The following is a 16,064-nucleotide window of genomic DNA, read 5'->3' on the forward strand; positions in this document are numbered from 1 at the left end:
GAGTGGGCTGGGTATGCTCAGACGTGAGTCCCAGGCTCTCCACATCACTGGAGTCAAGCTATCCAGGCTGAATAAGGCTGATACTAAGAAAACGAATTCCCTTGAGATGTATACACAGAAAGCTACAACATCGCTTCAAGCTGAAGTATACAATCAAAACTAGTGCAATCTTAAAGATAAAATACAGCAACATTTATTAAAGAAGTAAATAAAAACAATTCATATTGGCCTATAGATCACAAAATTCTCTAAACATAATAGTTAAAACTAAAAATACAATTTATAACACAAAATATTGTGACCTGCACAATACAAAAGACAGACAAGGGTTGTAAAACATCAAATTTGTTAAATACAAACGGTACATTCAAAGATATATTGTATTCACGCCCATGTTTTAACATCAACAGTTCCTATATAAACATGGGAGGAAGAGGCTGGAATTGTACGAAAGATGAGCGTCGACGCGTTTCGGTGGTTCTAGGCGAAAATGGGGTCCACCTTTATCAAGACTATTGTTGAATGTCTGTCGTATTTAGGGGTCCGAACAGATGCCCTACAATAAATATGCATAAAATTATTCATATATAAACTTACAATGTTCATATTATCATATTATTATTAATACATTACATTTCAATATCATATTACTCTCTTGCCCTTCCTATTCAGAGGAAGTTACTTTAAAGTGTTCATGTTGTTATTAATACATTGCATTTCAGTATCCCATTGCTCACTTCCCTTCCTGTTCCGATGAAGTTGACTGGGAGGGGGTGGTATATTGTAAAGAAACAACATATCGCTATTACTGTCTTCACTAGTAGCGAGCCAAGTATTTTAGTTAGCGCATATATCTTACCCTTCCTGTTCCTATGCTTCTTGCTACCACTGTGTTCTATAGATGTACTTACTCACTAATCCAAAATCCTCATCTGTTTTGTAAACTCGTAGGCTGGGGTGCTACTCTCTCTCCTACTAGAACTGGTCGAAATATTTAAGTTTTGTGTTATGGTAGCTAATGGTTGGGGGGGCACTACTCTACTCTCCTCAGTTTCTTTACTTAGTTGTATTTTTTAAAAAACTGGGAAGTTCGGTAAAAGGAAGGTACCCGGTGTTTAGTGTGGGCGTTCTGTCCTTCCATGTATTGTACACTGAGGTGTAGACTGAAGATGTTAAATCTTACCTATTCCAGTTGGTCATTTGAAGAATTTAAGATGTAGAGACTAGATCAAGGTCACCTATGAAGGGTCTCTTACAATGTGGTATGGACGGGTGCCTCTTGCTGAAAAATTGTTTATTGAATGGGACTGCAAAAGAGAGAGCGATTCTTTAGATGAGTTCTATCTGGTTTAATACTAGTGGTTTCTTTCTAAACCCATTTTTAGAGAGGATAATTATATAACATTTTAGGGAGTCTAAACTATTTTAAGTTATAACTAGTAGCATGTATACGGGATAGCTCAAAAGTGGCGAATGAGAACATACCTGATCTTATGTAGAATAAATAAGATATGTTGCTGGTGCATAGAGGGGGAATGCGATGACCTATTGGTTCCTAATACTCTGGGGTCAGGTTCAGGCTGCATGGGAAAGAGAACCGTACCATTGTGAGAATTATAGATTTGTCCCATCATATTGTGATTATTTGTAGAACCTATGTAAACCTACCTCCAGAAACGAGAACTCGTTCTCACCGATTGAAGGTAGAGAAGAGTGTGCATCCGGGTTATATTTACTTGGAACCCTGGAGGATGTGGGGGCTTGTGTAACCTACAGGGAAAGATCGAACCCATTAGTGAGAGATGTAATTGGCTTGGCTAACATCATGCTGCCGTATGAGGAGTTGATGGACTTGCGTACCTGTACCTGCAATACTCCGTAGTTCTCTCAGGCGGAGCTCTCTTTGTTAGGTAATTTTGTCCGCCACGAAGGAGGGGGGAACCAAGGGCCTGATGGGATTAAAAGAAGAGGGAATGCATATTAAGTCCCTTGATATTAGAAGCGACCTAAAATTAAGCCAACTTACTGAAGGTTCTACAGGTGGAAAGGGTCTTACCTCTTCTTACGGATGAATCACGCTACTTCTGGGGGTTCTGGACGGAATGTTACCAGAGTTGGTGTCCGCCCTTACTAAAGTATGAAAGACTGGACAGGGATTGGTCCAGGCTACGTTGTCGGTGGGCCAATCGGCTGCACCTCTTTCGAGGTTGAATAATTTGCATATGGCGCCTTCATTATCTGCGCTCTAATTGGCTGTGCACTGTGAATGTAATCACGCCTCCAGAGGATTATGTGGTTTTCTTTGCGGTCCTCTTACGGCTCGTTTTACACACAACCCCTGTTAGTCGGCTATTCCGAGTGCAACTATTTTCTTTGTGCAGTCTCTACCTCGTTGTACAATTTTCGTTAAGTTCTAATGTTTTTTCACAAATGGAGTCGGACTCGATTCTAGGTGGAACGAGTGCTGGTAAACCGGAGATTACCTCCTGGAAGAGGAGTGCGCAATAGATATCCGCTCCCGCGAGATGGGGGTGTATGCGAAAATGCCTTTAAAGCAAAATACGATCCTATAGCTGATGTCAGAATGAATTGCTATTGGGGCAGATAGATCTAATCAAGATCAAAGGAGTTCATTATGATCGTATTAGAGCTGGGTAGATCTATGCTGTAACTCACCTTAGAAATAAATATACCATAATATAGATAATGGGTAGTTGGGGCCAACCCCTGTATATAAAAAATATATATGGAAAAGGGGGAGGAGTTACAGCTCTATATTTTAGTATTCTGGGAATAAAGGACAAGATCTTATTGCGGTATATATTGAGCTGTCCTGATAGAAAAACTACATCTATAGACATTTGGCCCAATCTTCACGGGTGTTAAGGCCTTTGTCAATGGTATTAAGGTGGCAAAAATACCATTGTTCTCTGACTTTTCTTATTCTGTCTATGTCTCCACCTCTTCTGTTGATTCTGATCTTCTCAAGTATGAACCACCTAATGTCTTCACATGAGTGGTTCATAGTTTTGAAATGATCAGTGAGGGGCTCATTGATTTTACAAGTGCGTATTGCAAACTTGTGTTCCAGGACTCTCATTCTTAGTTCCATACTTGTTTCTCCCACGTAACCCAAGTTACATGGACATAGCAGTAGGTATACTACGTTTTGACTGCGACAGTTGTTGAACGTAGTAGGTGTGAGTTTTTTACCGTTCTACTCCAAAGTGTTACTCCTAATACATTGAGGGCAAATCGAACAGGTTCCACATTTGTGGTTCCCTGAGGCTATGTTGCCAGATAGGGTCAGTTGGTTCTCTTTGGGGATAGTATAAGTGTGAACTAGACTATTCTTTATGGTTTTGTTCCGACGAAATGAAAACAAAGGTTTCTTTAACTGGGTTTCACTATTCTGGTTCGAAATTCTCCAGTGTCTATTGACGATATTCTTGATCTGGTTGCTCACATGGGAGTATTGTGTGAGAAAAACTATCCTGTCTAGTGGTGAATTCTGATCATTAGGCTTTCTTTGAGGGTCTAATAAGCTGTCTCGGTCATAGAATCGTGCACGTTTAAGTTTCACATCTGTGTACAATTGATCTACTTAATGAAGTGGTTCAACTTTCATCTACTGTGGTAGACGATTTCTTTGCCAGCCTTGACAACTTAATGTTTTCTCCTGGCACCGAGAATAACTTTTGAAGTTAGCACACAGCGTTCTTTTTAGATCTGAAGTTCGACCTTCACTTTTTTCAACACAGAAAACTTCTGAACTCTATTTTTTTTCTCTCTCTCATTCTACGATTTGATTTGACTTTTTTCCAAAACACAATGAACTTTGGCACAAAGCAATCTGCTTAAAGTAGAACTATTCTTAGAGAACAAGATTTCTTTGAATACTTCCTAGAACTGTAACTAAGAGCCATTTCATAAATGTAATTTCAATATTCATTCAGTTAGCAATTCCAATATCATATTACAGACTTACAATGAAATCATTGCTTTTAAATGCGTTCAGTACAAATGCTCATTTTTCGTGTGCAACCATTTCAAATGCATTTCTATATGTATTTTTTGGGTGGGATTGTAAACACATGCTCTAGATTATTTGTTTTAGTGCTTGATCTTAGATGAACATGATAACGTGGAGTGGGTGTTGTGTACCATTTTTGGACCCTATTGTAATTTTCCCGATTCATGCCCTTATATAGGTATAAATTGCAAAAAACAGTTGATGGACAGAATGCAGAACAATGTCTTACATTCACCCCAGTACAAAGATCTTGGCCTAAATCCATCGTTTTTTTGCACTCCACACCAGCCTAGGTCAGACACTGGAGTGGAGTGCAAAAACACGATGGATTTAGGCCCAGATCTTTGTACTGGGGTGAATGTAAGACATTGTTCCGCATTCTGTCTATCGACTGTGTTTTTTGCAATTTTCACCCCGAGTGGGCTGGGTATGCTCAGACGTGAGTCCCAGGCTCTCCACATCACTGGAGTCAAGCTATCCAGGCTGAAGAAGGCTGATAGCCAGAAACCGGTCCTTGGATGCCGGTCTGGGAAAGACATGGCTTGGTAGTTCGGGCTGGACTGTTCCCATGAGGCACAGGGTCAAGGCTGATTTGCATATAGCCATTGTCTGACCTAGGGTGGTGTGGAGTGTAAAAAACGAAGGATTTAGGCCCAGATCTTTGTACTGCGGTGAATGTAAGACATTGCTCTGCATTCTGTCCATCAACTGTGTTTTTTGCCTTATATAGGTATAAATCCCCATATCCTTATATAGGCATAGAAATCATAACGAAATTTAGACATAGCTCATGCAGTCCAAATACGGCAGATCTACTTCCACTAGTTCCAAAAATCTATAACGATTTCTTGGCAAACTCGGCTTCAGCATCTAGGGACTTCCCCTTGCTCGAGAACTGACTTGTCTAAGAACTCATGGAGTTTTCAAAGAACTGCAACTCTTTGATGACGTTATTATGTCCACCTTTACATCAAACTCTGTACCTTCAAGGTATAAATATGCCCACACTTGCCATAGCAAACACACAGTGGTTTGGAGCAGTTCGACTATCTACTTGCCCGACTCATCCTGCTACAGCAAGTGCCGAAGGAAGCTGACCCTCCAGCAGAGGCACTGGGAGAGACGCTGTCTTTTCTCTTGCCGAGAAATCCAGTTCCAGTGTTTCCAAGCTACCCTTGCGGGTTGTTGGGGAATCGAGTCCTGTGCCTGAACTTCTTCATTCCAAATCAAGGTACGGAGCCGATTAGACCCTAAGAGACATCTTGGACAGATTCTTGGCAAATAAATGTATATTTATGCTACACCTCACTTACTTCTTCCCTCGTACTAAGCTTAGGTTAGGTACATCGGGGTAGGCGTATTTTAGAAACACCAGTTGAGTACTTTTAGCCTCTGTTATTTATGTATGTATTTATCTATGGTTTAGGAACCATACAATGCTCTTACAGTATTATTTTATTCTACTGTATGCATTATATTTTGCAACCAGTTTGACGATTGTAGCAGTTAATTTCTTATGCTTGGGAAAGAAGACTGTTCAATAAATACTTTTATTGAAAATGCCCGTCTATCTATTTCTCGGCACTTCTGGTGACACGAAGCTTGCACGAGTGACTGAGTGAAAGATCTATCTATTGTTTCCACGACTCTGAAGATCAATTTTATCTTGGGGAAACAAAGTTGTCATGTTTATGCGGTTGCCAGAAACTAAATCCCTTTCTAGTGACCTCTGAGCTAGCTGTCACTCACAATTAAGTCTAATATATTCAATAGAGACCTTGTCGACCTCAGTCCTTCATCAAATCTATAGGATATATTATTCCAATGCGAAGAGCCTATTGGGAATATAGGAACTACACTACAGCAGGAAATACATTTCAATGAACCAAAGTGTCCAACATTATAAAATCGCTATACTTAAATCTGTGCCACTTCGACTCTTCACAGACAGTAAAATACTTTTATCTCGATGGTGCTCAAAGGCACCTTTAACCAGGGAAAGAGTACCTTAATCTGATGAATTCCCTACTACAAAGGTGTCTGTTAGTTCATGCAGATATGCTGTGTCAAAAGCAACAAACAACAAAGTGATGAAAGGAATCCTTCAATTAATCTGTATTTAAAGATCACTTGGGCCTCATTTCAGTCCACTGTTTTGTCCCATTTTGACACTCCAGTACTATGCAAAATCAGCCTTGGTCCTCCTCCAATAAGTACCGGCCAAGACCGAACTGTCAGGCAATTTTCCCTGATCATTCTGGAACACAAGCAACCCCAGACAGGTCAACAGGCAATGCTTCATCCTATAACTTAGGGCCCGATGACGGTGGGACCGGTACCGCAGCCTGTTGGTGGCAATCATGTTTTCCGCCTGCCACATTCGGATGGCGGGCAGATGTGTGGCGGGCGGAAAGACCGACCGCCACAGGTCCGACAGTCTGAATTATTCCGACTGCCCATCGGACCTCCTGCATTCCACAGAGTGTCAGCAGTGTATGCCAGGCACCGCCGTAGGGATAATGATATCCCTTTCCGCCTGTCTGTCAGCAGTGGTTTACCCGCTGTGACCAGGATGGCGGAAACAGTCTTAGGGACCCGTAGCGGGCCCCGCTTCTCCCTGGGCGTCGGACATGCGCCCTGGGAAGCACCTATGGTGCCCCTCTACATATCCCAGCAGTATGTGGCAGACACCACATGGTGCCTGCACTGTAGTGCAGGGATATGTAACTTGTAATTTCATTGTACTGCGGCGGGTGCTACAGACCGCAGCACCCGCTGCAATACAATGAATAGACATTGTGACAGCCGTGTTGGTAGTCGCATCGTAATTCGGCGTGTAGGACAGTCACCTTGTAGGCGGGCAGCCCCCGTTCCGAATGAATGGTGGATGGACGTACCAAAATGTGTCAGCAAATAAAGCGCCTCAAAACATTTCGCCTCAGGCACAACCCTCTTTATGCTGTGAGCCTTAGTTTTGGAGGAAAAATTCCCTCTTTCAACGAGGTAAAAATGGCCCTCGGGACTCTCCTGAAATACATACATTTGATTGAGACACATTATTTTGTAGTAAATTAGCAATACAATTGAAGGCTGTATTAAATGTGTTTATATTATACCAGGAGCGTGGTACAGGGTCCTGAAGCTCCTGCAGTGCTGGGGGGCCCCAACCCTTCATTAAGTACGTGTTCGATACGGAGACTCGGGCCCCTTATCCCTTTCTGCAAGGGGGCGCCATTTTGAGTTGCGCCAATGCTCTTCACATTGTAAGTGTGAAAAACTTTATTTACAAAAACTTAAAGAATAATCGTAAGGAGGTCATTTATAAGCAGTGACTGTTTAACAGTTGTTGGAATAGTAGGAAACGGAAGTGCACTTACTTGCCATCTCTACAAAAACTAGAACCGGAGAAGAAAGTTTGTTTGCCAATTGAGAGATGACAACACACACACTTGGGAACAGGAGCATTACAGACATTGTTCAAAGATTTACAATAGTCAGATCTGTTAGTTGTGTGTGGGACATGATAGTGTGATGAGGGGGACATGGAGTGAAGGTGGTGCAATGAGTGGGTGGCCCATATCTTCATTTGGTGATAAAATTCCTTTAGCTTGAGCTTAAGGTTTATAAGGGCAAGTATGGTAGAGTGTCTGCCATAAAATCGTACCTGAAGATGTAAGGACACCCCACGTTGTCATCTGTGTATCTCACAAAGCACCTGTCTCCATGTGTGTTGATCCACTAGCTGTAATTTAAATTAAGTATTTTTGTGCAGGCTTTATCATGGAACTGTGACTTTACATTTCAGCTTTTCCCACCGGCCTGGCATTTACTTCATCTCCACTTGGATATTCATTGGTCTGTGCTGGAAATTCTTCATATTTTGGGAGACAAAATGCAAGGTGAGTGTATTGTTGTTGCAATTTAATATTGTATGCTTATCAATGTTTTCATTTTATGTTGTGTGTTTAAAAATGTTAGTTTGAATGTTGGAAACCACTGCATGTGTGCACAGAGCAGAGGCAATAAACCGTACATGACAGGTAGAGATAAACTCAACAGAACCATAACTACAAAGCCGCTGAAGGTGAGAAGCTGGTGCTGTATAAAACAATTACCTTGATGAACTGAAGAGCGTGCTCCTCCAATTCTTAGCGTCTGTGGAGCTTTCAATGGTATATCTCTACATGTAGTTCTAGGCAGCAGAGCCTTATGGTGGAGATCATGTGCTATAGACAGATTAAATAGCATACCATTCCACAGAAAAGAAAACAGTAGACAATCACACAATGAAAAGCATTGCATTGCTATTATTGCTGTCTATAAGTCTTATTAGGTTGAAGACTAGCAGACAGCGCAGTTGCGTGATAGCAAATACAAATTATGGACATGCTGAACGCTTACCTATGAATGCATCCCGCCCTTTGCTTACCATTGGCTTTGTGTTTCGTAACTCACATTTTCCTACCTCTCTGGTGGGCTCCATGTATTCTTCCACTAGTGCTAGCTTTCCGGGAAATCTTTGTTCTTTTTTTTCTTTTTTGCAAGGCACTCCATGAGAGTGAATGTGCTTTCAGTTGTCTCACTTGTGTGCTAGTTAAGGAAGCAGTAAACATTCTGTACTTCTTTGAAAAGGCTTCCTGCCTCCTATCTTTCTGCAAGATTGATTTTACTTCTCTCTGACACTACTAGGTCATCATTCAGTCTTGCCTTTGAGGAGCATTGTTCAATCTTTGAGCTTGTTTATTTTAGTCTGTGCTCTTTACCAGTAGTGTAACTTAAATAATCTTCTTTCTCAATTTCACAACCATGTCATAGGGGCTGGTAGTAAGAGTGTGGGGTTGCTAAAGCACCCCCAAAATAACCATGCTGGACTGCAGAAGTCTAATGAACAAAAAAGCCACATTTGCTGTGTGTTAAAAGGCAAGAGGTCAAATGTCAGGCTCTGTCTTATACCATATTTCTGTTTATTCTTTTTAAAGGGAGCTTGGGGAGTACTTTTCTTTCTCCGATTGCAAAGTGAGAGTATTTATGTGATTTGATTTTTATTTTTATATAGCCCACAGTTGCCCTGGGTTGTCTAGGCGCTTTTCAGCGGAGGAATCCGGGGCCAGTGCACTAGTTTGAGAACAGCCATGTCTTTAATAGTTTTCTGAAACCGAGCAGTGTTGGACAGCTTTTGATATTCAGTGGAAGCATGTTCCAAAACCTCACAGTGCCCAGTACATAGCTTACCCCCCCCCCCGACCCCTCTCTTAAATTTGGGTGTCTGGAGGAGTTTGTTCTGCGCTGAACGTAGCTGCCTTGATGGATCGTACCAGGTGAGGTGTTTCAGGAAAGTCGGGCCATTTCCGTGTACAGCTTTATATACTAAGCATAGTGCCTTGAAATCTATCCTTTTCTTAACAGGGAGCCAGTGGAGTTTTTTCAAGCCTTCGGAGATAGAATGACATTTGGGAATGTCTAGCAGTAATCTGGTGGCAGCGTTTTGTGCTCGCTGAAGTTTGATCATGTGTTGTTTCTGAAGGCCTAGATATAGTGCATCACAATAGTCCAATTTGGACAAGGTTAGGACTATCACTAGCGTTTTTAAAGCTTCAGGGGGGATGAAGGGACGCACTTTACGGATTGATTTTAGAGGGAGGAACACTGACGAGACGACTTTATTGACCTGTTGTTGGAAGGTCAGTCTGTTATCAAAGATGACACCAAGGTTCCTCACTTTCTGGACTGTAGGGATAACACCCATACTAGGGGGGCACCAATTTTGTGTCCAGAAGGATGTGTCATTGCCTAATAGGAGTACCGCAGTTTTTGCACCGTTGAGCTTCAAACAGTGCAATCCCATCCAGTTATTGATGAGGGACATACACTGGATAAAACGTTCTGCTGTGTCCTCTGGACTGCTAGAGAGACACCACAATTTGGGTGTCATCAGCGTAGGATAAAATTGTGAAGTAGAATTGCCTGATGATCTTGGCCAGAGGGGTCACATAAAGGTTAAACAAGGTGGGGCTTAAGGAGGAGCCTTGTGGCACCCCGCAAGGTACGGTGAACTCTTCTGAGCAAAAGTCCCCTATCTGAACATATTGGTATCTGTTGTTCAGAAAGGATCTAAGCAGTGTTTGGGCAGAATTCATAACTCTCATCTCTTGAAGCCTCCCAATTAGGGTATCATGGTTCACGGTATCAAAGGCCGCTGACAGGTCCAACAGGATCAAGGCGGCCTTGGCACCTGTGTCCAGTATGGCCCCGATCTCTTCTGCTGCCATGATCAAGGCAATTTTGGTGCCATGATCTTGTCGGAAACCATACTGAGAAGAGTCCAGTAGGTTTGCTGATTCAATGAAGGTCGTTGGGTGTTTAAGATTTTCTCCAGGATTTTTGACTGGAAGGGGAACCTTGCTATTGGTCTAACTATTATTGTCATTGGGGCCTAGATTGTTTTTTTTTTTAGCAATGGTAGGATGGATATTGATTTCAATGCATCTGGAAAGACACCTGACCTAATAATCTCTTTAAAGAGAATGCTGAGTTGTTCACTTATTATGTTAGGTGCCATGTGAAATATGTTGGGAGGACAGGGGTCAGATGGCACTCCGGATTTGATTGAATTATTAACATTTTCTACGAGTCTAGAACAGTGAAGGGGGATGATGAGATTATTGCAGGTTTTGCTGCTGGGCTACCTTCCCTATCTATAAATGACTTGAAGATGATTTCTACCTTGTTGTTAAAAAACCCTGCTAGTTGGTTACAAAAAGCTGCGTTAATGTCTTTTTTACGTTTCGGGAAGCTTGACTAGCTTTTTTAATGTTGAGAATAGTGCTTTGCTGGAGTTGCTTGCTTGTTGAATCTTATTTGAAAAGTAATTGCTCTTCTTTTCTAGCATCAAATTTTTTATAGGTATTCAGAGATTGAGAATTTAGTGTTTTGTCAGCTATTGAGTAGTTGCTTCTCCAGCGCCTCTTTGCCTGTCTGCCGAGTTGTTTCTGTTTGCGCAAGACATCACAGAACCAGGGCTCAGATTTCTTTACACGTTTGTTAGTTGTGCTTTTTTCTGGTGCCAGTAAGTTTACTGCTGATTTAATCCAATTGGAGAAATTTACTGTGGCTCTATTTGTATCATATTGCAGGTCAGGTATAGTATTTTGCATCTGCTGGGGGGCGATGTTCCTCCAGTTGCGTCCTCTGGTTGTTTTGAGGAGTGTATGCGCCTTGGGGATATGATGTGTGGTAGTTATTGTGAACAGAATGGCTCTATGGTCTGACCATGGGATAGGCAAAATTTCTTGAACTTTTTTGGAAGCGGGTCATCCAAGGTATGACCCGCTTCATGTGTGGGGTGAAGAACTTTCTGTTCCAGGGAAGCATTGGACATAATTTCTAATGATGTCCAATTAATGATGTTGATTTATTATCATTTGAATTTTCGAGATGGTAGCTAAAGTCACCTAAAATACAGTAATCTTCTGAGGTAGTACTTGATTCTATTACTTGACTAATAGTTTCCTCAAATTTGCTTTTGCTTTTTGAGTTGGGTGGTCTGTATAGTAGGGTGCCATTAAAGGTGTAGTTGGCAAGCTTGCTGGTTTTTGTGAGTGTGAAAGGAAAAGTTGTAGGATGTTGTTTTGTTCTAGTACACAACAAAATGTACACACCTGTAAAATTAACTGTAAAAATATTCCTAATATATCAGCCATTAGGAAAGCACAAATAAAGCACGCTTTTAATGTAATTTTTAAGTGTGGTGCAATCAAAGATTTTAATATGATCAAAACAAATCTATGCACTTGGTGATGCCAATTTCCACACGTTTTACTCACTGTATAGTTTTATCAGTAAAACTGTCTGCGCAAATCTAGCAGTCATTTTAATGGAAAATCTGTTGTCATAAATAGCAGTGTGTTACCACACCATGCTTTAGTAATATATTTGATACACTGTGCTCCAAAATGTACCACCAGTTACTTACAACATTCTTACCATTCTCCTGCTGCATACATATGCTACACTTGGTTTAGGCTTGACATGGATTTTCCCCAATCCTTATGTCTTCAGTGTAGTAACATTAATGGCTGCGAACCCCCTCTGAAAATTGTTCCTGAACCACTGGTGCATGTCAAGTGTGAAATGTCATTCACGTGTGAGCTCTTGTTGGTACACTTCTTTTCAACTTCCCTGTTTCAATGGAGGTCTTAAAGGAAGCAGCATACTTTAATATAATTAGCATCTGCTCATATATCTGATGAGCACTTCTCAGCTATTATTGTAGTATTGAGTCTTAACACACAAGTGCTAAAAAAAAGGCTAGTCTTCATCAATGAAGCATATATACAGATTATTTTATTACTTATAATTCTCATCTTAACAAAACATAATCCATTTTAATAGTATCTACTGAAAAAAATACAGGGACACACCCAGAGGACTTTTCACAAGAATCTAAAACCGCATACTGATCTAATCAAAAGCAGTAAAGGAAGTGTGTGCATGGATGTTAAACACGACAGTTAGAAGAACCTTCCAATATGCTCCTTTTAGTAAACACACTAATAGTGCAAGCCTTGACAAAGCAGTTTTTTTTATAGCCTTGATATCTTGATTGAGCGTGTTTTTAAGTATTCCTAATGTTTACAAATAATAATAGACTAAAGGAATAAGGAGATTAGGAGGCCTAAGATTCTGTTTCGTCCCTATTTAAGAACAAATTCACTTCCTTTGTACTAAATCGCTAAAGGAAGCCACTTCAAGCAGTGAAAACTTTCTTTAGGGTGTGGTCGAGGGACAGTGACTCAGATACAGCATTGCACGGTCTCTTCTACAGGCCAGGGGCATAAATTTGAGGGCAGTATTGAATGATACCCTTAAAATAACTCCACAACTCACAGTCCACCCTCAGTCCTTTAAGTCCCAACCGCTTGAGGAGTATACTTCTAAAGCATTCCCCCCCAAACCGTCCCCCCCTCCACCGGACCTCAAGGAAGACACTTATATAGTCACATGGTGGCAGGTAGAGGCCATAGCAGGATACAATCCAGAAATAGTTGCCACCGAACAGTTGCAGGAGAAGGCCTCTTGTAGTTTGTTGTGTCCCTGTAGCTTCAATATGAAGTCAGGCTTATGACCCTTGGAGTCCACTTTTTTGTTCCAGATACAAGCGTGAGAGTGGGTCCTGTCTTTTAAGCTCTTACAGCAGATTGAGTCCTCTTCTGCTCTTCCACAAGTCCAGGAGTGTTTTTTAAGTGGGTGTCTTGAGGTGTCACATTTATGCGTGACACAAATTTGTGGGTGGGAATGATCCCTGGTGATACCCTAACCAATGTAGTAAAGGTTCCAGAGGCTAACCATAGCCACTTTGGACATTTTCAAGATGGCTGAAGTCTTCGGCCACACTAAACATGGGCTCTGATGGCTGAGTGTGTGTGGGGAGTGTACTATGTAATCCTGGTCATCCCACAGTTAATGTTGAAATACAGTTTTGGGCAGTTTCTGTACCCCCATCAAACTCAAAGACAGGTGTCTGCTAAAATCAACAATGAAAGCAACCAGACAGTGAATACACACAGTGTTATGGCAGTCTGTGTCCCTCCTTTGAAGACTTCGCCCATAATGTTATATGTAAATCCAATAGAACTGCCAAACAGGCTGTGACACTGTAATGTCAAAGGGAGTCCCACTATGATTGGGGCCTGATTAGCTCAAGGGCCCAGTCCAAGTGTTCGCTAATATTTGCTTGTCCCAAGTGTCATATGAAAAACCCAAGCAGACCTGTCAAGCAGGATGTGACATTCAAGTAGGACTTGACACTCTAATGTCAAAGCGGATGCACACAGACCCATCCTAGTGTTCACTGGAAACCAGTTCAGGACAGCTGTACCTCCCTCTGGAGTCAATTTCTGACTGACTAAATGGACGAAAGGGGAGACAGGCCCAGGTGTGAGCTATATCTGCCTGGGAAGGGAGAAGCACCATTGAAGTTTACCAAGATCTTGGCACAGCACCCATGTTGTCCTATCAAGGGGAGAACAATTCCTCCGCACATCCAAGGCCCATTGTACCTGTCCTGGGAGCAGTTCACTTATCGCCACAGGGGAGCCATCAAGCTACCAGCTGAAAGTTGAATGTTTCTACAAAGGCCTCCAGAGGCTTTAGGCAGGCAAAAGGTAACTTCTATGAGTACCTTTTCTGTAGTAGTTAGACACAATTGAATACTACCATTAAAATGGATTTAATAAAAGTCTTTGAATTTTTTCTTTAGCTGTTTCCTAGGCAATGATAATATTTAATAAACGTTAATATTGCATCCCAATGCTTTCTCATGGAACAGCCAAACTTGATACAGTGAAAATGGCTTTGAGGTGCTATTCACGGTAAGCACATGTTTAACATTAGCCTTTACATGTCCTCCTTTGAAATGTTATGCATCCTGCCTTAGTGGGCAGAAAGCTTCCTTATAAGCGACTCCTAAATAGTTTAAAGTAGGGTTTTAGGCCTGTCAAAAAGTGGTTATTTTGACACATTGAATTTGCAGTTTAAACCTGCACCACTGTGCTAGACATGGCAGACATACAGTAATGTTTGCCCTGTCATTGCTTTAGGTGTGCTGCAGGGCACTGGTAACATTTAACTTGCGGAACCTGGGTACACTTTACGTACCACATACTACGTAATAATAGATAAGTTAAATATGCCAAATAGGGAGTATGCCGCCTGTTGGACTTGGCCCTTTTGGCAGGTCCACCCCTAAACTTTTTGCTTTTAATTGTGACCTGATACTAGATGTTTTTGGCTTTGCGCACTTTAACCCTGTGTCCCAGTATAAAGTGAGTGCGCAGTCTGAGTGCGTGTGGTGGGATTGGCCAGCCCTCCCCTAGGAATGCATGGGGAATTTTTTTTGACTGAGTGTGAGTTTTTGATTGATTCAGATGCTCCGTCCATCACCACCCCCTTTTGTACCGCTGGTCTGTTCCCATGAGGCACAGGGTCAGACTGATTTGCATATAGCCATGTCTGAACTGGGGTGACAGAGTGGGCTAAAGACCGGTGATGGATTAAACCCAGATCTTTTGACTGGGTGTGAGTGTTTGATTGATTCAGATGCTCCGTCCATCACCACCCCCTTTTGTACCTGCATACACCAGCTCAAGTGCCACCTCTAGCATAACCAACTGGCTCCATGCCCCAACCAGAACTGATTTCTCAGCATTTCTTCCTTGAATAGTTTTGATTCCTTCTGTAGCTCTATTTCACTTTCTCATTTTTTCTTTACCCCTCCTTAGTTTTTCCTCTAGAGGCAGTGAGTCACTCTCTATAACACAGTTCTTCTACTTCGACAGCCGACTATATGGCTTAATGTTTCCATAAAGAAGCAACCTTAAGAGTCAAAGCAGGTGCGGCTCTACCATAATGGTGGAGGAGCGTTGCCCCACTGCGTGGCTCAGAGCCAGTAAATGAAAAATAAAACAATGTCATTGTTTTATTTTTTATTTTCCGGCTCTGAGCCAGCTTGCGCAGGGAGTGGCGGGGCAGGGGGAGAAATAGTGCTATGTGCACTTCTTAAGTACACATATATTTGTTTGGTCGGCCGTCTCTGCCCAACTAATGCTTTTAAGAGTTTGTTTGCACAGGCTTCTAAATTCCACTGAACAACTGCTTATTGTTTTAACTAGTTTAGATCAAAATGCACATTAGTCCCAAATTTTAGATACATTTGGGATGCATTTTGGCAAGACGACATTTTATTTTTTCCTTTGGTCAGGTCCAATATTGTTTTTCAGAAAGTGTATATTTTTCATGGTAAACTTGATTAAGTTTGTTTATACTGTTAAAGTCTTGTTCAGGAATTTAGGTTATATAATTTTCCTATCAGCCTTTGAATTTGTGCCCTCATATTTATGTGATTATGTGGCCCTAGAAAGGGTTCTGGACTTGAAAGTAGGAATTGGGTCTTACCCCCGCTGCTTTCTTGTGCTGAAGGAATGAGTCCTTCGTCCTATTTTAGATCTTCACCCTCTCAATGGCTTTAAATTTA

General features: G+C 41.6%; 1 protein-coding gene across 1 annotated transcript in view; it reads left to right on the forward strand.

The window, feature by feature from the left end:
* Positions 1-16,064, forward strand: part of MMS22L (MMS22 like, DNA repair protein) — a 522,815-nt gene that overhangs the window by 72,534 nt on the left and 434,217 nt on the right. Inside the window, exon 6 of the mRNA XM_086926628.1 lies at positions 7,839-7,932. Coding sequence (XP_086782754.1) covers positions 7,839-7,932 — 94 coding nt within the window. The remainder of the gene's footprint in view (positions 1-7,838; positions 7,933-16,064) is intronic.

Source organism: Lissotriton vulgaris, chromosome 6 (genome assembly GCF_964263255.1).
Source record: "Lissotriton vulgaris chromosome 6, aLisVul1.2, whole genome shotgun sequence".
NCBI classification, from domain to species: Eukaryota; Metazoa; Chordata; class Amphibia; order Caudata; family Salamandridae; genus Lissotriton; species Lissotriton vulgaris.